The 22,414-nt window shown below is 41.1% G+C and overlaps 1 protein-coding gene across 5 annotated transcripts in view; it reads left to right on the top strand.

Moving 5' to 3' along the window:
• LOC149942720 (intermembrane lipid transfer protein VPS13A-like) overlaps nucleotides 1-22,414 on the top strand; it is a 49,949-nt gene that overhangs the window by 14,101 nt on the left and 13,434 nt on the right. For 2 of the 5 annotated variants that reach the window (XM_090179787.1, XM_090179788.1), the window contains exons 19-50: nucleotides 50-349; nucleotides 1,326-1,545; nucleotides 1,601-1,806; nucleotides 1,879-1,985; nucleotides 3,171-3,209; nucleotides 3,282-3,497; nucleotides 3,834-4,066; nucleotides 4,502-4,737; nucleotides 6,688-6,878; nucleotides 8,064-8,230; nucleotides 8,298-8,419; nucleotides 9,445-10,109; nucleotides 10,169-10,277; nucleotides 11,342-11,529; nucleotides 11,594-11,722; nucleotides 11,797-12,052; nucleotides 13,630-13,863; nucleotides 13,923-14,056; nucleotides 14,113-14,372; nucleotides 15,010-15,142; nucleotides 15,209-15,286; nucleotides 15,596-15,676; nucleotides 16,704-16,924; nucleotides 17,661-17,913; nucleotides 18,695-18,784; nucleotides 19,341-19,559; nucleotides 20,251-20,337; nucleotides 20,419-20,529; nucleotides 21,544-21,630; nucleotides 21,698-21,763; nucleotides 21,828-21,953; nucleotides 22,017-22,286. In XM_090179787.1, coding sequence (XP_090035913.1) covers nucleotides 50-349; nucleotides 1,326-1,545; nucleotides 1,601-1,806; nucleotides 1,879-1,985; nucleotides 3,171-3,209; nucleotides 3,282-3,497; nucleotides 3,834-4,066; nucleotides 4,502-4,737; nucleotides 6,688-6,878; nucleotides 8,064-8,230; nucleotides 8,298-8,419; nucleotides 9,445-10,109; nucleotides 10,169-10,277; nucleotides 11,342-11,529; nucleotides 11,594-11,722; nucleotides 11,797-12,052; nucleotides 13,630-13,863; nucleotides 13,923-14,056; nucleotides 14,113-14,372; nucleotides 15,010-15,142; nucleotides 15,209-15,286; nucleotides 15,596-15,676; nucleotides 16,704-16,924; nucleotides 17,661-17,913; nucleotides 18,695-18,784; nucleotides 19,341-19,559; nucleotides 20,251-20,337; nucleotides 20,419-20,529; nucleotides 21,544-21,630; nucleotides 21,698-21,763; nucleotides 21,828-21,953; nucleotides 22,017-22,286 — 5,834 coding nt within the window. Of the gene's footprint in view, nucleotides 1-49; nucleotides 350-1,325; nucleotides 1,546-1,600; nucleotides 1,807-1,878; nucleotides 1,986-3,170; nucleotides 3,210-3,281; nucleotides 3,498-3,833; nucleotides 4,067-4,501; nucleotides 4,738-6,687; nucleotides 6,879-8,063; nucleotides 8,231-8,297; nucleotides 8,420-9,444; nucleotides 10,110-10,168; nucleotides 10,278-11,341; nucleotides 11,530-11,593; nucleotides 11,723-11,796; nucleotides 12,053-13,629; nucleotides 13,864-13,922; nucleotides 14,057-14,112; nucleotides 14,373-15,009; nucleotides 15,143-15,208; nucleotides 15,287-15,595; nucleotides 15,677-16,703; nucleotides 16,925-17,660; nucleotides 17,914-18,694; nucleotides 18,785-19,340; nucleotides 19,593-20,250; nucleotides 20,338-20,418; nucleotides 20,530-21,543; nucleotides 21,631-21,697; nucleotides 21,764-21,827; nucleotides 21,954-22,016; nucleotides 22,287-22,414 lie in introns of all 5 variants that reach the window. The other 3 variants (XM_090179785.1, XM_090179783.1, XM_090179786.1) reach the window with 2 other exon arrangements.

Here is a 22,414-nt window from a genome sequence, read left to right as displayed (position 1 = left end):
CACTGAATTGGGTGTGTTAACATCGGTTATTGAACCGGGCGTATCTCAGGTTCGGCGCCCAATTCATCAGCCTCGGAAATGTCCGACGAAGAGCCGGAAGAATGGGCAAGAACGGTGGATCTACCCGGCTTCGACGACAATGTCTCGCCCAGCAACAATTTGTACATGTTGTGTAGGTTCATCATTGGAGAGATGGTCGTTCATTTGTCCAGGTCGAGCGACCACGTCGACAAACCGTACTTGATGTTGCGTTTGGAAAAGATATGCGCCGATTTGGCCTGCATGGACTACGGACCCGCTCTTCAAACTAGTTTGGGTGGATTTCAACTGATTGACAAACTGCATACTGGTTAGCTTTTGACCCTTTAAAATAAGCCGATTCCACTGTACCTAGGTTAATAAAAAATACTAGATGTTCAACGTAATGTAAACCCCTGTTATAGCAGACGAAATATTGTAGTTGCACTACCGCCACCACTAGATTCGTTGCTGAAGCATTAGGTGGTTTCTTTTCAACTGTTCTCGGGGTAAAAGTGTACTCTTTTTACCCTAAAACGTTTTATTCGCCTGTTCCTGAGATAAGAATTACTCCGCCCCATAAACTATTCGCTTGTTCCGGAGTATTAGGGCTACTCATTTTACTCCTTCTGGAAAGGAGGAGTCAAGAGAGTAAATCGGATTTTGTCGTCTGCTAGACAAAATTTATCCGCTGAAAAGGCCACCAGCAGTCATTTTGGAAAAACGTTTTTACTCCGACTCAAACTATTCGCCACCAAATAATCGGAGTAAAATGACGTCATAGCGTTACTCTTCTTACCCTATTCCGAAATCCCGGAACAAGCGGGGGAAAAACCAGCTATTATTGCTGAACAGACTTGAAAATAGGGGCAGTCCCGGGGTCAAAATAAACGATGTGACACTCGAAATGAATCATTGATAGGGGTCGAGGGGTCACTAGTACCCACAATTTAAATGGGTAATGTTTATAGAAAATTTCAAAACGTATTTTTTTAGCTCTGAGCTTTATATATCACAACTAATTTTATGTTCTGTTCAAATAATTTCTTAACTTTCATATCCCATTTCACTCTCCCACCATTCAAGGACCCTCACGAAAAATAGGCATGAATGGGGCAGGGGTCCCATCCAAAAAGATCACTATTTGCGAGTCAGTATCCAGAGCTTTGATAATTAATAGTTCAGCAATTAATTTAAAGATGGCGCCACGTTTTAAGCTGCTACGTGCCTCTCTCCATGACAGTGTGGGATCGGCTTAAATTCGTCTAGGACGTTTGCTGACCAAGGTTTAATTTTTTTCCCCTCAGCCGGAACATCCGGAGAGTACTTGGAACTAATAAAATCCGAATCTCGATCCGATATTTTTACCGTTTTGTATCGTAAAGTGCGGGCCAATTGCCCCGAGTTCAAAAGCCATTTCCATCAAGTGGAACATTCTTTGGTGGTGGACATGAACTCCTTGGTAGTGACGTTCCATCGAGAGGCCTTCATGACTTTGGGCAGATTCCTCTTATACGTTTCTGAAAAGTAAGTCGTCTATTCCGCCAAGTTACTTTTATCTGTCAAATGTTCCATATTCCAGGTTGAAACCCATAACGAAGGAACAACTGTACAAGACCTTGATATCCGACATTTCTCTGGACCCATCTGCCTTGGCGCTTTTGAGTCAGGAAAACGACCCTCCGGTTCCACCCGGTGCTACGAAATTTAGCGTGTCGGCCAGGGTCAAAGAGGTCAAAGTTAAGCTTTGCGATACGGATGTCAATTTGGCCGAAATAAGGGTTTCCGGTAGGAGCGTTATTTCATTGCTTATAAATTGAAAAGAAGAGGTGAATTTAGTTTATCGTGTTACTTTTGAAGGTCTGGAGTACGATTACGTTTTGAAAGCCAACGACAAAATGATCGTGCGTGTTAATTTAACCGAAATGTCCATCGATGATTTGATGGAGTCTACTCTTTATACCAAAGTAGTTACAATTACCTTTTAAATTTATAGTTTGGTTTTAATAATATATTATTTTCTACCATAAATATCTAACTGCTTTACATCATCTAACCATGGGGGAACATTTTGAGTCTTTGTTATTTATTTCGTAAAATTTTAATACGCGTCTTTTCGATTAAAGAAAAATGTGTTTGAATATTAATATGGTACACCTTGGTCAATGATAATTAACAAATGATGTACTTGAACTGGTATTTTTCGTAAATTGAGAATTTATTTTTCATAAAAATTAAATTATCAATGTTATGACTACAGGCTACCAAGGTCCTGTTATAAATTAGTTGACGTAAAATGCTACGGCACCGTCAACAACGGGTTAAATGTATACCGTCAATAATGTGAACCAGATCGAGTCATTCTTAAATTGGATGTCCGAGGCCTGATTATTCGTGGCCTCGGTAGTACAATAGTAGTGGCGTTGGGACGGTAACCCAAAGGTCGTAGGTTCGATTCCTGCCCGAGGTGATACGATTTTTCTCAGTCACTCTGGTATGGAACAATACGCAGGGGTATTCCTTGATTTAAATGAAACTTCCAATTTTTCGTAAAATTTGGAAATAATGTTCTTCCGTTTGGGGTCGTTTATGGGGTGACACCCGACCGTGGAAAAAAAAAAATTGAAAAAAACGTTTTTACACGTTTTGACTAGTAAGTAGCACCTAGGAGCAACAAACACAAGGAGAACGCAGCTAGCATTTAAACACGGTAACGCTGTGTACAAATTTCATTGGACGAGCCTTTATGCTGAACGTTTTACTTAAAGGGGAAGACAATTTCCTAATTTTCCCCTTCCGACGGCAGCAGGCGCTAAAGCGTCTAACCAATGAAAAACGTAGACAAGAAAATCCACGACTTTTGACGAGTTGCGTTCTCCTTGTGTGGGGTGTTGTGTTTGTTGCTCCTAGGTAGCACATGATATCCACACCGGGTGCCACCCATGCTAGCTACGCCACTGATCCCACGAACTTTTCGTCGAACGCAAAATGTGATTTTAGCTTACGTGTTCGTCATTGGCTAAAAACGTGTAGAAAGTTACCGCCCATTATTTTATCACAATGTAGAAAGGATAATGATACAGTTAAATATTCATGGTAATAAAAATGATTACATTCGTGTTAATAGTTGATATAAAAACTACCGTTTACAGATTTTAACCATAGAAGACGATAAGGTGTTCGACTTCAAAGTACTGTTTCTTTGTTACTCTTTTGTGCGCTTTTACGAACCGAATGTCAACAACCTTTAACCTTTGTTTCAGTACATAAAACATAGCGCCCATCACAAGGAGGTTGGTGGTGACGAGAGCGCGATGCCTTTGCACCGAGATGGCACTTTGCGACTGCGCATCGGTAGAATGCAAGTGGTGATTCTTCAGAGATTCATAACCGAGCTACAGCGCTTCGTGGAACCGTTTGTGCAACCTCACTTCGCCAGTCACGTCGTCAAATCAACGGAGAAAGCGGTGCGCCATCAGGTTTGTCTTTTTGGGCTTTCATCCGTGACGTTCCCCATTTCACAAATCCCAATTTCTAAAATATCAATTTCTAAAATCCCAATATCTAAAATCCCAATTTCTAAAATCCCAATTTCTAAAATCCCAGTTTCTAAAATCCCAATTTCTAAAATCCCAATTTCTAAAATCCTAATTTCTAAAATCCCAGTTTCTAAAATACCAATATATAAAATCCCAATTTCTAAAATCTCAATATATAAAATCCCAATTTCTAAAATCGGAATATCCAAAATCTCAATATCTAAAATCCCAATTATTAAAATCCCAATTTATAAAATCTCAATTTCTCGCTTAAAGATAACGGAAGCCCAACAGCAAAGTACGAAGATTCAGCTATCGGTGGATATCCACGCCCCCACCATCCTGTTCCCCCAGAAATCCAGTTCCCCCAATTTGTTGGTCTTCGGACTCGGAGACCTCAACGTGGAGAACTTCTTCCAAGAAGGCATGATTAGTTACGAGAACGATACGAAAACGACGCACTTGGTAGACAACATCCTCATTAGGCTCAGCTCGCTTCAAATGTGCAGGTATAAATCTATGGCTCATCATCCAAGTCAAAATTTAAAGTATAAAAATAAGGGCACTTAGTTTTAACGTGAAAATATAATCTTGATATTTTTATTTTTAACCCATAAGTCATATTTTTCAAAGTCATTGAGGGGATAATTAATAAAAAAAATAAAAAAATGGGATGGAAAATATTATCTCATACTGGTACAACATTTTAGTCGTACGACTCGTCGTACCTATAAGCATTTTACCTAGTGTCAGGTTTATTTTTCAGCAAAAATATTTTTTACAACAGATATATTTTACTTTGTTCTAAAAACGTTTTTTCCTCACAATTTTTCCCTCAAAAAATATTTTGAAACCCACCAAAGTAAAATTTTAATTTTGAACTGGATGACGCGTTATATAAAACATTTCAAATTGATGGACTTAACATTTTCGACTTATCCTAGGGCTATAATTCTTTTGGACGGCAATCTCCAATGTCAGGAAACGATCGTGGAACCGGTGAAGCTAAGACTGGACGTGAAACGGGGCTTGGCCCCTTACCACCGGGACATCCTGATGTTCGATGTCCGGGGCTCCCTGGATATGATCAAAGTGTGCATCGGCCAACGCGACATCAGTACTGTGCTCGCCGTCTACTACGAAAACTTCTCGGAAGGAGAACCGTCAATGTTCAAACCGGGTATGGCTTAAGGCGCGCTGCTGGTGGTTCAACACCTCCGGAGTATCATTCTGCTCCATAAGTGTGTTCAGTTAATCGACATAGCACCACGCTTTCTGGGTGAAAACTCTGAACTCCTTCTTCGTTGAGTTTCAGGTTATCTCCCTACTGGGGTTTTCCCCAGGGTCGTCTTAAGGCATAGGCTAAATGGGCCCGGAAAGGCGAGCCATACAGTCTCTTGTCTAGGGAAAAGGGTTTAGTTGGTTAAATATTATTTATGTTCATTTAATATTATGTATCTTTTAGTTACGTCTAAAATAATTTTACTCATCGCGTATTCTACGGTACCAACAATTTCTAAAACCTAACAGCGAGTCACTGTCAGTACTGGTCAGTAGAAATATTATTTTCAGTGGGCCTATGACCCTATGTTATACTTTTGAAATTAAACGTTTTGGTTGAATTTAGACAACGGACATACAAAGGCTGACCGTTGGGGATCGCAAAGGTCTTAAGAAATAATTTAGTTCAGGGCCCATAAAGGTCTTAATATGGGCCTGGTTTTCCCCGAGTTCTTCGGTTTCTGCTTTCCATAAACATTTATTGAGGTTAACGTTAATAGCAGGGGCGTCAACGTTTTTACGAGAGCAGGGCAAAAACTATATTTAAAGCACATAACTTGGGGAATAGGCTGCGTCCGAAAAACTGCCGAAAGTTAGAAAACAAAACACTAGGGTGTAGCTTGCTTAGTCAACGTGTCAGGTTGACTAAACATGTGACACCGTAAGAGTCCGTCCGTGGCAAATCAGTATCCTGGGTGAACTACGAGGGGTCAAACGTTTTCCTCTTTTGTGTACGTGATTTTCGATTTTTTATTGTGGATTTGTCATACAAAGTCTATGGGAGCGAAATTCTTGGATTTTACATTTGTGGATTTTTATCAAACTTTTGTACCGGATTTGGCCAAATGTCCAACCCTTCGGTGAACTACAACTCTGCGCAAAGTCTGCCCTGGGAAAAAATCTGAAATAGAAGCCTTCGTGGTTGGCAAGCCCCTGAGTAATAGCAGAAGAAAATAGGGGAAGTACGTATCTGTAGCTTTGAGCTGTAGAAGTCGTCGTGTGACCCACGAAAACGCCTTTTTACGCATAATAAACCAAACTGAAAAAGTAGTCCTACTTTTGTTTTGATTCAACACGGCTATAATCGACGAAAGCAAATACGCCTTAGCTCAAACAGCAGAGAATGAGAAGGGCAATATGTTACAATTGTTCAATTTAAGAAAAATGACTTTTTAAACGATGTATTCATCCGCGATTTCCCGCCAAACCGTTTTGGCGCGAAAATTCGTGAAAAGTGACGCCTTTCCAAAGCTGACTAGAAGCGTACTTCCCCCTATTTTCTTCTGGTAATAGTGAGTGTAGGGAGCTGTTTGTTCGCGTGGCATGAAGGGCTTCCGACCACCTCTTACACAATTAAACCCGGCCACCTGGGATAAAGACATTAAAAGTAGCTAGATGACTTGTTACCTTGGTCCTACGGTGGTGCCTTGGGTACTAGCCAAGCTGATAATATTATTTGAATAGCTGGGAACGTCGCGCTACCGCTATAGATTAATAAGGAAAGATCTCTGGATTCTAGAAACTGTCGTCTGCTAAATGGTGGTTCAGCAACGAATCCAAAGATGGCGCCAGTGTAATAAAACAATTTCGTCTAATATGGTAGTATTCCATAGTAGGTCGAATATCTAGTATAATTTTACTAGCCAAGGCAGCGGGATCATATATGTGTGGAGTGATGTGGAATTGAGAATATAAGCCCCTCTAGCCTAAAGAGATTGTCTCAAGTCCACCAAAAATGTGTGGTCATTCTAGAAAATACTTCGTAAGCGGACGACAGATAACTGACACACTTACGCGAATTGTAGTTATAAACTTATGACGCAACTAACGTCGTTTGTTCTCGTTTAAGTGTCGTCACCGTCTTCACCGAGTGACATCCCGACTCCGACGGGTCACGGGGAAGATCGCGAGGATGAAGAGGATCCCGTGAAGAAGTTGGAAATCTTTCTCAACTCTTCGGCCGAAGTGAGGAACGACTCCCGGGTTTCGTTCGCCATGGAGGGATTGGAAGTCCTCCTTTACACGGACGTTGACGAAGTGGTACGATATTCTCATTTGAAGCGAATCTTCCTGCTCACCGACTCAAATGGCGAAATATTTGTCATCGTCGTAGGCATTATAAAAGTCAACCGATTAGAATTAAATTTTGAACCGCGGACCCGGGTCGTAACGGAGCCCAAACTTTAAATTGTCTGAAATATTCGAAATTAAAGCAGTGGCAGATTAACTGCCACTTCAGTTCCTAGGATTAAGCTTTATTAAAGCTCTTGGTGATCATTTACTAGCCTCGTCTCGGGGCCCTATAACTTCAGCTTAGTCAAACTTATGGATAATACCAAAAGTAGCGTAAGACCCAAAAGTGTGTCAGATCGGTATAGTAGTTAATGAGAGTTTGTCGCAAAGTAAAAAGGGGAAACGAAGGGGGGTCGGAAAATACGAGGTACTCCAGCGCCGCCGAGTGTGGCGTTTTAGAACTTATGTCTACGGGCAAGTCAATCGAACAGAGAAAATCCCGCCAGACTATAGACTAAATATAATGTTGCTAGTACTATTCCAACTAGTAGGTTATGTAGTCTATAGTGTGACTAGGTCTCACTAGAAATTTTAATAGGCGCGAAGGTACAGCTGACCCACTTGTGGGTCTTATGCTACTTTTGATAATACGGAACTGGGTTCAAGATTATAGCGTATGCATAAAATTCGCGATGTTTATTTTTACGCTCGCTAATTGAAGTACATCATTTTTAATATCAGTCTCAGTTAAAGGACTACAACGGGATTTGAAAATTTTAGTGGCTCCTCCCCTTCCGTATTTCGTTGTAACAAATCCGGTCCATCATATTCTGTGATTTTTCCATCCCGTTGTGACCCTGTCTGGCATTTGTTCGCCTCAGTGTCGGATCACAAGATACCATATGAAATTGCTAGTAGAGAATTGAAGCGTTCTCTTGGCAGCTAGGAGCAACAAACACAAGGAGAACGCAGCTAGCCTTTAAACACTCTATCACCGTGTTGCGTACAAATTTCATTGGACGAACCTTTACGCTGAACGTTTTCTAAATTTTCCCCTTCCGACGGCAGCGGGCGTTAAAGCGTCTAACCAATGAAAACTGTACGCAAGAAAATGCACGACTTTTGGTGGGTTGCGTTCTCCTTGTGTGGGGTGCTGTGTTTGTTGCTGCTAGTTGGCAGTCATTTTGATGGATGGTTGGTTTTCCTTCGCAGTTATCCTCACCCGTTCGGGACCCTACTCGGTCTCTTTCGAAGTTTGAAATGGAGGATTTAAACTTGACGTTGGAAACGAAAACGGACATGTCTCGGGAGTATCGATTCTCTTTGCAGAGTTTCTACCTGGAAGACACTCGACCCGACAGTACGCTGGTTGAAAAAAGGTACGCCGATAGCTTTCTTATTTCGCTCGTTATTGATACGGAACTTATCCGTGTAATTTGGTCACAGAATATTTCAAAGCCATACAGCCAACACTCAGCTAACGGACAGTGGCGCCGTGGCTGGTATCAGTATCAGTCTACCGCCCGTTGTGGATTTGACGTACTCTTTCATAAATGGAGACACGCTGAGTAAGTCGTACTAACAAAAGGAAATTATATACGTATACGCTTGGAATATGTAAGTCTTCGTTGGCACTGGAAGCTATGAGCAACAAACACAAGGAGAACGCAGCTAGTCTTTAAACACGCTAACGCCGTGTTGCGTACAAATTTCATTGGACGAGCCTTTACGTTGAACGTTTTCGTAAGACAATTTCCGAATTTTTCCCTTCCGACGGCAGCAGGCGCTAAAGCAACTAACCAATGAAAAATGTACGCAAGAAAATGCGCGACTTTTGACGGGTTGCGGTATCCGTCTGTGGGGTGTTGTGTTTGTTGCTCCTAGTTGGAATAATGGAACATTAAACTAGGTCTGACGTACAAAAACCGCCGCCACAAGAAATAAATTAGAGACGCCCAATTGAAAAATAAATTTAAGAAACCTACATTCGTTCTCTGACTGAACGAATTCGATTATTTATAAGATATATATACTATATATAAGGACCTGTTATAAAAAAGTTGACTTTAAATGCCATGGCACCGCCACCACGGGTTAAATATATCCCGTCAATACAGCGAACCCGATCGAGTCAATGAAAAATTGGATGTCCGGGGCCTGTTCACTTTTGGCCTCGGTAGTTCAATGGTAGTGGCGTTGGGACGATATTCCAAAGGTTGTAGGTTCGATTTCTGCCTGAGGTGATATGATTTTTCTCAGTCACTCTGGCATGGAATCATGCGCAGAAGTATTCCTTCGCTTAAAAGAAACTTCTATAATTGGATAATTTATAATGTTCCTTATGAAAATAATCTAGTTATCAGTTTATAAAAATAGCGAATAAGATCAGTTATCTTATATTCGAACCAAGGCTTACTGTCGAATCGGCGCCCATCAGCTTAGAGTACCAGACGAAAATCTCGGTAGTAAACCCCGCCCGTTTCCATCAAGGCCACACCACAGGTTTTGTTAGACATTCCTAATGTATACATATATACTTTCCTGTTAACAGTAATTTATTTAGAAATTATAATCAAATTCGAATGTTGAACAGTGAATATTATTGTTGAGAAGATGCGTTTCAACATATCGGTTCCCTACATTCTGGCGGTCATGAAATTTTTCAACGACTCTCTTCCCGCATACAACCAACACGGAGCCGTTTTGCACTCCGTCGACGGTATCCCGGTTCCTACACTGGGAGAACACGGAACCAAAGGGCTTCTGGCCCCCAGCGGCTCTTACCATCATTTCGAGAAGAAAGGACATCGACGCCTGCCGTCGGACACGACCAGCGGATACCATTCCACCTTCGAATCGGCCAACAGCGACGACTCGTTCGTCAAGAGCATCGCCATCACGGGTTCATTAAAGAAACCGGAAATTATCCTTTTCGCCGACCCTTCGGAAGAAAACAGTCAAGTGATTATCATGAAGTCCGATTTTCTGATTGACTACAATCGAGACGCCAAGGAAGAACGGTTCCTGGCTTCCGTCGACGGCTTACAACTGTTGTCTTGCAAATACAAACGAAGGAGACAAACGATTTCGACCATTCTTAACCCTTGTCATCTGGAACTGTCTAAAGAACACAAATTCTCCGAAGAGGAAGTGGCCGTTACCATGAAAATCAGCCCCATCAACGCCAGAGTTTCGACCGCCATTGTCCAAACAGTTTTGCAGATTGTGTACGAGATTCAAGCCGACCTCCACTCATTGGTAAATATTACTGATATTTCCCGTAACTATTACGTTTTTACAATTTTTTTGGTAAAAAGGATCGATTTTCAACCGACAACATTCTCGGTAACAACTGCTCGTTTTTCGATTACAAAGATCTGTGGACGACGAAACCACTGACGCCCAATAAGTTTATTTTGACTCCACGTATGTAAACTACTATATCTTTTTATGGAGAGGTCAGCGTTCTCCCGTTTTTGATGCTCGTTCGTCAGTCAGAATCACTGTGCTGCGCCCAGGGCCGTAGCTAGAGAAAATGGCGCCAGGGGCGAGCTGCAATTTTGGCGCCCCTTAATATAATAATATGGACCAAATTTGGCGCCCCTATACCCTATCGCGCGAACGGCGCCCCGGCCGCCCAGCCCTAGCTACGGCCCTGGCTGCGCCGTCTATATTGGTACTCCGAACTACATGTAAGAAATAATGTAAACTAATTATTTTACGGTAACAATATTTTATTTTGTCTTCTTAATTATTTATAATAATACCGTAATATTTAAACACAAATTGTATAGTATAATAAAATTTTAAGATGCAATAGATGTCGCACAGTAGTGTACAGTCCTTTATACAGTAATTGTAATTTACTCGCTAAAATCATGTTAGTTTCATCTAGGAACAACAAACCGAGGGGCCGATCACTCCGCGTAATCGGTGTACAGAGCCGTACCTTTGACTGTACTAATAGGATTACGCGTAATCTTTGAAGTCCCTGCCTTTGCCAGTGCTAATCTAAGTGTAATCCGGTGTACAGACTTTCTAAGAGTGGTTAGCCCCTCGCAACAAACACAGCACCCCACACAAGGAGAACGCAACCCGTCAAAAGTCGTGCATTTTCTTGTGTACATTTTTCATTGGCTAGACGGCTTAGCTCCTGCTGCCGTCGGAAGGGGAAAATTCTGAAATTGTCTTCACACGCCCGTAAAACGTTCAGCGTAAAGGCTCGTCCAATGAAATTTGTACACAACTCTCCGTTGGAGTGTTTAACGACTTGCTGCGTTATCCTAGTGTTTATTGCTCCTAGGTTCCATCAACGGTCGCTGGATGCCACTAGTCACGGGCGTACTTCTTTTCCCCCATTGTTAGCAGAAGAATCTTGAGAAGAGCGGGTAGACATAGGCAATTGCGCTGACCTCTCTATAAAACGATCATGAAAAAAAGCTGATGTGATAACGGTGACTAGAAGCGTATTAATTTCACGAAATATTCAGGAGAACCAGTTTGCGTCAAACCGAGCTATCCGAAAACCAAATCCTTGGAGCGTTTGGTCTTAGCCGTTCCGGACGTGTCAATCTACATCGAGACACCTTCTTTCCCCCAAATGTTCAAAAGGACATCGTTGCCTCTTCTCTTCATTAGAGGCTCTTGCGAGGGAGAAATGTACGACTGGTCGAAACAGGTCAGCGATCGGTCACAAACAACGCTTTAAGTTAAAATTTCTAATTTTACGTTGATCTCCGCAGCCATATTTTAAAACTAAGCTGGAGATGGAAGTCATGTATTATAACGAAAAAGTGTCTTCTTGGGAACCGCTGTTAGAACCCGTCATGGAATACGAAGGGAAATACCGGCCTTGGTCGTGCGAAGTCAGGGTAAGTTCTTCACCGAAATCGAATGTTTGGAGAGTAGGCGACTTTCGAAGTAATCACCACGATTACGTTCCAAGATGTTCCGGGACCGGGCTCGCCCCATACTGTGCCGTCACGATAAGAAATGCGAACGAGCCGTGCCATCCGACGTCGTTGATGGCGATTCCGTGTCCGGAAGCTCCAGGATACTTCTGTCCGATTCCGGAACTTCGTCGGACAGCGAAGCCGGCGACGAATTTGACGGAACGGAAAATATCACGGTTATCCGAAGAAAGGGCCACGCTCACAGCCACCCTCCGCTGCATCGCAAAGCCAACAGCCAAAGATCGCACGGTAACGGAAAGACATCCACGAAAATACATTTTCCGGGTATGAATAGTGTAGCGGTTACGGCTATCCTGAATGTTTTACCGGCGACGTATAGATTATCTGATCTATCTTCGGCTGCCGCTGGCACCCAATTGTCTTATCCTCGAACCCAAAAGGTGTACGGATAGTCGTTGATATTAATATTTTTTAGTTTAATGATTTAAAAATTAAAATTAACCCCAATTAGCTTCAAATGTTTCTAAAATCGAATGTTTGGCATGTCAGGAATCCAATGGTGGTGTTAATATTTAGTACTTCGCATCAATATGACGAGTGGTCTTTTCGCTAGATTACTTGGAACGATCTATTGTAAAATGTCCTCGCTTTCAAATTTCCCATCTAAAAATCTAATGTTACTTTCTAAGATAGCGAGTTCAATAAAACTGAGGTGACGAGAAGCCATCCAAGAGGTCTCAGTTTGCGAGTCCAAAAATACTTAGCTAACGAGAAGCTAGCCAAGAGGTCTCGGTTTGCGAATCTAAAAATACTGAGCTAACGCGAAGCTAGCCAAGAGGTCTCAGTTTTTTAATCCAAAAATACTGAGATAAGACGAAGCTAGCCAAGTGGTATCATTTTGCGAGTATAAAAATACTGAGGTAACGCGAAGCTAGTCAGAAGGTCTCAGTTTGCGAATCAAAAAATACTGAGCTAACGCGAAGCTATCCAAGAGGTCTCAGTTTGCGAGTTCGAAAATACTGAGGTAACGCGAAGCTAGCAAAGAGGTTTCGGTTTGCGAATCTAAAAATACTGAGCTAACGCGAAGCTAGTCAGAAGGTCTCAGTTTGCGAATCAAAAAATACTGAGCTAACGCGAAGCTATCCAAGAGGTCTCAGTTTGCGAGTTCGAAAATACTGAGGTAACGCGAAGCTAGCAAAGAGGTTTCGGTTTGCGAATCTAAAAATACTGAGCTAACGCGAAGCTATCCAAGAGGTCTCAGTTTTTTAATCCAAAAATACTGATATAAGAGGAAGCTAGCCAAGAGGTATCATTTTGCGAGTATAAAAATACTGAGGTAACGCGAAGCTAGTCGAAAGGTCTCAGTTTGCGAATCCAAAAATACTGAGCTAACGCGAAGCTATCCAAGAGGTCTCAGTTTGCGAGTTCGAAAATACTGAGGTAACGCGAAGCTAGTCGAAAGGTCTCAGTTTGCGAATCCAAAAATACTGAGCTAACGCGAAGCTATCCAAGAGGTCTCAGTTTGCGAGTTCGAAAATACTGAGGTAACGCGAAGCTAGTCGAAAGGTCTCAGTTTGCGAATCCAAAAATACTGAGCTAACGCGAAGCTATCCAAGAGGTCTCAGTTTACGAGTTCGAAAATACTGAGGTAACTTGAACATATCCAAGAGGTCTCGGTTTGCTAGTCCCAAAATACTGAGGAAACGCGAAGCTATCCAAGAGGTCTCAGTTTGCGAGTCCAAAGACTATTTAGGGAACGTTAAAAAATTATCACGCATTAGGAGAGAACCCGGCGCTACACCATTCGTAATAAAAATGCGTCTAGCTCAAGGATGATGTTTTTCTGAACTCTATTATCGAAATAGAATCGGTAACGATGGCGGCTTACCCCCTGGACTCTGACTCGGAAACCGACGACAATATCTTGGAGAAGATCACATCGGCCTTCGGACATCTGTTCTCTGGAGAAAGTAGCGACGACGAAGACGATGACGAGGAAACTAAGAGTGACTTGGACGACAATAACGGGGACTCGACCAAATCCTTCAACGGTGACGATGACAAGCGTGACCATTGCGGACAATATTCGGACAGAGGAGGTAAATTTATCCGATTGAAGATAATCTCTGGAACTTTTAAACGTGATTTTGACGTTTAGAAGACGCGGTGGACGGAGTCATAGACGACGACGTCACGTCTCAACTGTCCACCTATTTCATGGTCAATTCGGTGGATCAGCTCAACTTTAACGTCACTCCGGTTGCTCTTAGTGTCCTAAAGGAGATTTTTGAGGTAAACCCTTTATCAAAATATTTTCGATTATTAGTTCTTTACGATCGATCTTTCAGACATTTACTGGCAAACCAGTCTCTGACGGAGAGTTACCATCCATCGATGCGCCATACGCCAAAGCGCTGGTTTTGAATAACTTTTTAGGACCGCAGACTAAATTATCGGTGCTTCGTAAAGATGACGCCTTAACCGTCTACAACATCATGGACGAGGCTGTCGGGACCCGGCAGATGAAGGCGTCCCCCGAAGGACCCATCGCGGCGCCTTCTCACATGCTGGTTGATTTGGGCATCTCGGATTCGGATTTATTGGCTGCGTGAGTGTCGTTACGCTAACTATCTAAATTATCGCTATAACCAGAATTTCAAACTGTAACGAGGATAGATTTATGGATAGGTTGGCGCACACCCGGTATTTTTTTGTTTTAGACCAGGTAAAAATTTTCACTACGATGATTTCCGCCATCTATATTGTTATAAGATTTATATAAAAAATATAAATATTGTGTTCTAACTATTTCTAAAAATAGACTAATATTTAAATAATATAAAAAATTATTAAGATTCAGTAGGGGGCGCATCGTAGTACACAGCCGTTATTTAGTTTACTATAATATTCGTGCTAAAATAAAATAAATTATACTAGAGATCGTTAGATGGCGCGACGAGACACTGCGATATATTTCCCACCACGAACGGGTTGCAATTCGTAAGGCAGATATCGGCCCAAGCGCAGACTTCTCCATAAAAAGATCCAACTATAGACTCTTAAACGCGCCTTCCCAATCGACCGCCATTACCTTACAGTCTACGGGGAGTGTGATGAAAAAACCGGTTTTGGGGGGATGAAATTTCTGCGGTAGAGGGCTGGCTCGTTGGTTGTCTGTACGATAATGGCGGCGCACAGTAAACGTTTCTAAAAAGAGTTTTATAATTGAAAATTTGTAATCCTAGCGACGAAGATGAAGACCTGTTTAGCGTGGCTTCGGCTTTTTCTCAACAAAGTACTCAAGTCGAAGCCACCAGTGCTGAAACAATAGCGGTTGAGGAGGATGTGACCAAGAAAAAAGAAAGGGTTTCTTTGGAGGTACCGCCATCTATCGAAATATTAACGAATTAAAATCTGATTACTCATTTACCTTTTCCTTCTTAGATCGAAGGTTTCGAAAAATTTCAGTGTTTACTTCCGGGAAAAGTGTCAACCCTAACATACGCGTTACAACCTGTTAGGGTAAGTCCTTACTTAGACACTGAAGTAAGGACAGTGCACTTAATAAGTTAATAATGATAGCTTAGAGCAATGCCGGAATCCTGCGTTGTGGTTACGACATTGCGAAATTGGTTTTCAAGAGCTCAGAGCTAATCACGTGAGGCAAGAGTAGATATATTTCAAACCTCTACCACTTGAGGGCGCGGGTGACGCGTTGCCATTGGAAACTCGGATTTGACTTTGAGTGCACCGTCCCTTATTTGTTGGTTTAAGTTTCTTGTAATTGAACTATACGTAATCCATAATTCATTGTGCTACCTTGTTCTGTAGAACAAAACCAGGTACTATTTTCTCGTGGATGTTGATATGACGCACGGAACCAAGACGGTCTGCGCTATGTCTCCTTTAAAGGTACGCCGTCCTCCTTATTAGACTTACAGGGAAACGAACATTTAGAGTGAAGTATTTATAAGACCCTAATTTAACATGTTTCGTAGGAAGATAATAAATTCTTACTAATTTATTGCGAGAAAACAATGAATATAACTATTTTAAGTGAATGTTGATCAACTTAAGAATAAGTTAAAGTAAATAACTAAACAAGTTAATGCAGTTAAACTACGTGAAAAACTAGAAAAGTCCATAATAAAAATGGGACAAATAAATTAAACCCTAACCCATTTAAAGTAATGATAGAACTTTCGAAATACTCGGACCAATTATATAGGTCTTCGATAATTAAATTAAAACGCGAAACTCGGGCCATAGAGATCTTCGAGTCAAAATCAAGTTAAAATAGAATTAAAATAGCCAGAATTTCCAGTGGTAGACCGATTTCGCCCTAGTTGGAGCTCGTCAGTACCGTGCAGGGAATCTCGCTTGCGACTAACTAAACCATAAAGAGAAGCTAACCCTAAAACTTGAAAATTTTAAAACGCGTTGCCTAGCAACGGAAAGCCTAATAGGGGGAATTTTCTTTAAATTTGTTAAGGTTTAGCTTTTTTTCCCCTTTTTAAAAAGGACTTTTCAACTTAAGAATAACTCTTCGTAAAAAGAACCACGAAAAAATATTTTTGGCGATTTGTAATTAATTTAAAATTTCTACTTTTCAAACTGTTGGCGCCATCTGGTATGACTTCGGATATTTAAGAATCGGCCTAAAATGGCATTAGCTCTAATCAAAAACTATGATAAACTCCTTTGGCGTTGGATTTGTAAGTTAAAGGTGTTTTTCCTCGAGTTCGTCAGTTTTTCTCATAACAAATTGTATAGGTTACCGGTAATAGTAAGTGTAGGGATTTGTTGGCCTCTCTTACCCATTATAACCCGACCACATAGAACAAAGGCAATAAAAGTCACTGGCTTGACTGAGGCCTATAGTGGACTATTAAAGAATAAAATGAGAAATAAAATAGCGAAATTTTTCTGTATCATTCAGATTGAAAACCACTTGACAAGGCCGGTGCATGTGCTATGTCTCAAAGCGTGCTTGGAAGTTGTCGGGGCCCGGGCGGACGACTACGCCAAAAACCCATTTCACGCTACTTACGTACAATTGGCCACACTGGAAACGGGTCAAGTGTACAACGTTCCTCTGCTGGTCGCTTACCACTGTCAAATATATTTCCAACCCGCCATCACACCCGCGGATACTACAGAGTAAGTCATAGTCGATATTACGCCCCAAAACAAAAATTACAATCTCCACATTTGGCGGGAAAAACAATGTTTGCCATATTCTTTGTATTTGAAACGAAATAACCTTAATCTGGTAACACTGCTATCTTTTTTTTGACGGTTGAAAAACGTTTATCTGGCAGCGCTGTTTGTCTACACCGAAAATGGCGAGAAAAACAATGTTTACCATATACTTTGTATTTGAAACGAAATTACCCTAATCTGGTAACACTGCTATTTTTTTTGGCACATAGAGAAGCTTTTGCCTGGCAGCGTTGTTTCTCTACACCGAAAATGACAGAAAATGTATCTTAAGCTGGTCGGAGGCTTTTTCGACTGTAATTTTGAATTTACCTTCACAGAATCGTTTGAAAAATTCAAGCCGACATTCAAATGGCTCCTCCCCTTCCGTCACGTGGCTCAGATATTCGTTTTCCCTTCTCAAAACACGTGATTAGGTAGCCCCACCCTCAAAATATATGTCCTTTTAAGACTCAGCGAGTTAAAATTAAGTACTATTTCCGCTGAAAACCTTACATTGTCTACTGCGATTAAGGTGTGTTATGTACAGATATATCGTTTGCAGCAGACGACATCACGTTTTACGCTTTAAGTGTTCCACTATTTTTAAATTAAAAGACTTTCCGCGTGTGTCGGTTATAATTATGGATTAAGACTCTTTCCGCACAACATATCCTAATTTCAGCTTCTGATTTAGTTACACCATAACCTCCGAAGGCTTGTGGTGGCAGGACATGGAAGCTTTACAGAAGCAGACAAAATGTCTGCAGTGTTTGGGTCAAAAGGGTTCCGAGAAAGTGAGCTTTTCCATTAAGGCGTCGTGCGTCGAGAACAAGCACATCAAAATGCCGGCGGTGGGCGAGAAAATCATTCCGAATTACACGTTTCATCTACACCCGCCCGTCATACTGCACAACGCGCTTCCGTACAATATCGAATTAAGTATCCAGGTAAGGTTCTCCGCCCTCTTAAGGTGAAACCCCGCGAATGTTTATTACTGACGTCTGACACTAGATGGGGTAATTACTCCTTCAGCTTCAAACTGTATTGACTTGTTAGGATGAATTAAATTTTGTCTAACCAGAGTCTATACCTGGCTAGTACGGTTCAAAAAGCCTCGAAATTTTAATAATTTATACCACCATTGTAAAGAAAGTAAAGTAAAATGTTTAGAAGTATTGAAAACGTTATAGGTATTAAAAAATCATTTTGGGGCGATAAAATACATCGAAAATATGGCTTAAATGCGTCATTTACATAATATGTTTCTTTTAATTGATTAATTTTTTTCATTGATGACCTAAACTGAAAATGTTATTCCTCTAATCCTCTTGATCTTAGTTCAAGATCTATTGAACAAAATAACGAAACCTTCAAAAGTTGTCCATAAAATTGATAAATATTGGGGTTTTGGGTATTTCGCCCTGTTTGGGATTTTTAAACCAAATAGTTAAAGGGTTAACCAAACAATCGGCTATCTCTGAAACTTAAGGTGCATACGTAGTTTGTGTTCCAAAAAAGCCCAACAATTTCATATAAATCCAAACGTCTGTGAAATAAATTTACAAAATGTCATGAAACGCCATAACTAACTCCATGCCGCACCTCGCTAGGAAGGCTTGTGGAAGTTACTCGGTATAGTCTAAGCGCACCCTACCAAACAAGAGGGGTTATACTCCCTTTAACGCACCCTTTCAAGAATGTAGTCTAATTTGATGTTATGAATTTCAGAAAACGAAACAGGAGTTGAGGCTGGAAGAGGGAGAAAGGATTCCGTTCTACGACATCCAGACGAATGAAACGAGAGAAATCAAAATTGAAGTAACTGAAAGTCGTCTTAATGGCCGCGTTTAGTGACGCTCAACGGAGGGGAAATTGTTAATTAACCGTTGATCTTCGTTTGCAATCGTGACGCCACGTCTGTTGAACGCTTTTTTTACGATTGTTGTAAATTTTATACAATATCGTCTGTCGTGTCGTCTGCAACTAGCCTTCCCGAGTGCTGTGACGTCACGATTTCGTTTATCAACAAAATAACCGGCTCTTCCAGCCGCTTATTTCGTTGACTCTCCGTTTGCAAACGTGACGTCAATCCCGGAAGTGAAAAAAAGTCGTACAGTAGCGAATGCGCATTCAACGGTCCAACCTTTTGCTGTTACTGAACGCGGCCATAGACTCTTAAACGCGCCTTCCCAATCGACCGCCATTACCTTACAGTCTACGGGGAGGGGGATGAAAAAACCGGTTTTGGGGGGATGAAATTTCTGCGGTAGAGGGCTGGCTCGTTGGTTTTCTGTACGATAATGGCGGCGCCCAGTAAACGTTTCTAAAAAGAGTGTATAGACGACCTTAAAGTTTAAACTTTTCTCTTTTTCAGATCCTCCATTATTTGGGTTTAAATTGGCGCGGCAAATTCGAAGTTTCTACCTCAGGAGTGGATCACAAAACAATCTGGATGGAACCAGATTCGAAAGCGGAGGCTAACAACAAGTCTTTGTCCTTGTTGGTTCAGGCGACTCAGGAACATAGCTTGAACGTCTACTTGCACGCCCCCTATTGGATCGTCAACAAGACGTCTCTGCCCATTTGGTTCCGGGTTAGTAAAGGTTTTGCCGATTTATTCAAAAAGGTAGATACTTATTATTTCGTAAGTACTTCTTCGTCATTGTGAGTGTTGGTTCACGTTCGGTCTTCGTGGAAACAAAGTATGGCGTTTATTGTTTTATTGCTATGAGGTTCATTTAAATAAGGCTTTATATTATGTTGTGTACTTCGTGAAAAGTCTTTTAGAAGACGATTTTATTTTTTGGGACTGTAATAGTGCGCTTCAATAAAACCAAAGATAATATAAACCTCGTACCCTAGATTCGAATTCTGAGAGCTTTAATAATAATCAGCTAGGCTAATACCCAAGGCACCACCTTAGGCCCAAGTCGTCTAGCGACTTATAATGCTTTTTCGGTTGCCATGGCAAAACGAAAGCCCGTCGCAACTTTTCCCTTGCAGGTTTTTTTAAGGTACATTTAGGTGTACACTATACCCGAGATTGAACAAAATCGGTGATTATCACCTCGGGTCGTCTCCTTGTTAGTTGACCTAAAATTGTTAGTTTGACTTGATTGTGTATTACAGAAACAGCTTCTATGGCTTGTCGGGCTAATCTGGTAATCGATTGACCGAAATATTTTGTTGAGTGATCTCGACTTGGTTAGGAAGTGGGAAGCTAAAACGTTTTATTGAAGCGCATTTGGTCTTAGATACGTTTTTAAAAGAAAATATATCCTTAGGGGTCTTCATCGGAAATTCTGTACGAGTCTCCGACCAGTGGTCAAGAACCTTTATTGTTTAGGTTCAAGAAACACAGAAGGAAAAAAGTACGTAGTTTTCATATTCCGTCGTCTTGACACAATGACACTAACATTGTAAGCTAATTATATTTCCTTATGATTTGGTAGGTGAAACTACGCGTTTACAATTCAAAATGGTCGCATTCGTTTTCAATCGACGTGGTGGGCAACCGAGGCGTACTCATTTGCGTGGATAAAGAGAGAAATAAGAAATATAGGGTGCGTCAAAGCTAAACCTTGGAGAAGAGAAGGGGTTCCTGGAGGGGAAAATATAATACCAAGAGCATAGGCGATAGGTACCCGAGCGCGGGACAGGGGGAAGGCAGGGGACGGTAATTTTTGGTAGCATCTAGCGGTGGATAAATTTATTAAAAAATTCGAATTAGTCGTCTTCACATTTGGTAGACGTTTTTAGATCACACAAGGCTTAGGAATGCCCAACGGTCTTTTACGCGTTAGTTTAAATATTAATACTTTTACAATTAATTCATTATTATGGGAAAGTACTGTTGTTATATAGATTGTAGAAGTGATTCAAGAATTTACAAGAATATAACTTTTTATCCAGTACCTAAACCCGGAAAGAGAAATGCTAAGTTAGAATTCACCCAAAAATGGATTTCTAGTATTAACCGAAACTCCATTACTGCATCAACTTAAAAAAAAAAAACAAAAAAAACATCATTATGTTTGCAATTTGCAAAAAAAATAAATAATGTAGTTCCAAATTCCCCTCAATGGTGGCAGCATTTAACGAGTGTCCGACCAAAAAAAAACGTCCGGAGCTTTGGTTTTCATATTTTCCTCTCCAGGAACCCCTTCTCTCTTCCAAGGCTAAACCAGGATCTTTTTATGGAGAGGTCAGCGTATACGGGCCTAAGCCTGCAACATAACGAATTTACGAATCGTTCGTCAAAGACTGGGAGGAAATATCACTGTCTCGTCGCGCCACCTAAAGACCGCTAGTTGAACTAATATGATTTTTAACATGAAACTTATATTATTTATTGAAAAATGGAATATGAGGATATTATTAAAAATTAATCAGAAGACCAAATTGGTACCAGAAAATAAATTATTTTATATATTATCTTAAATGTAATTTAGGATAGATGGCGCAAAACGGCACAGTGATTTTTTCTCCACCACAAAAAGGGACCTCTCCCTAGAAATATTCTGTTAAAACGAAGAGCTAAAGGTAACCTGTTTCTAATACACGTGTGATCATTTTAGTTTTTAATTTCCATCGAGTTGTCGGGGTCCAAACTGACAAAGATAGTGACGATACAGCCGTATTTTGTGATTATCAATAACTCGACGGTCAGTCTAGATCGTTATAATTAGTTTTTTTTAGATCGAGGTCAATAATTACTATATTCCCGCTTAGAAAGAGTTGCGTTTCATGGAAGATAACGAAACCAACGATTTGTGGTTCGACTTAAACTTTGGGCAGGTAGGCTCTCTATCATAGTGACGCGAAACTCAACAAACAAGTCTCAATTTAAATCTATTCGCAGTGTTTACCATACTGGCCGGAAACGGAAACGATGAAAATGTTTGTAAAACACAAAGATAGTAATGTCGTTTCCCAACACTTCGCCATCAATGTCAGCCACACCACGGTGTTAAGAATGGAAAACGGGGTTGGTTCGCCTACATTTCGACATTTCACTGGTCCGTAACTAATTGTCTCTCCTGGACTTTAGTCGGCTCTTTGTGTTGAAGTCAGCGGAGGCACTGAATCGCCGGTGGTCATTTCCTTGTTTAATTACTGTCCGGGCATGGCTCCAGTTCGGGTGGAAAACCTTTGCGAAGATCTGTTCCTCCGTATTCATCAGAAGACATTGGGTCAGGTGACCTTATTAACTCCCAACCAGTCGGTTCTGTACACTTGGGACGATCCGACGATGGAAAGGACTTTGGTTTGGAATCTCTACAACAGAAAAAAGTCCGGCTTCGAAGCTCAAATATCGAAAGTAAAGGCTCCATTTTTAGGACGGTTTTCACTAAGAACGACGAGCGTCGACGCAAAAAAAATCTACGTTAATGCCCTCATTTTATTTTGCGTCAACGATCGCCGTCAGGGCGATTATACTTTAGTGAA

This window comes from Leiobunum rupestre, chromosome 6 (assembly GCF_980474605.1).
Source record: "Leiobunum rupestre chromosome 6, qqLeiRupe1.1.hap1, whole genome shotgun sequence".
NCBI lineage: Eukaryota > Metazoa > Arthropoda > Arachnida > Opiliones > Sclerosomatidae > Leiobunum > Leiobunum rupestre.
Note: the sequence above shows the minus strand (reverse complement) of the source record. Positions and strands in the feature narration are given on the sequence as shown.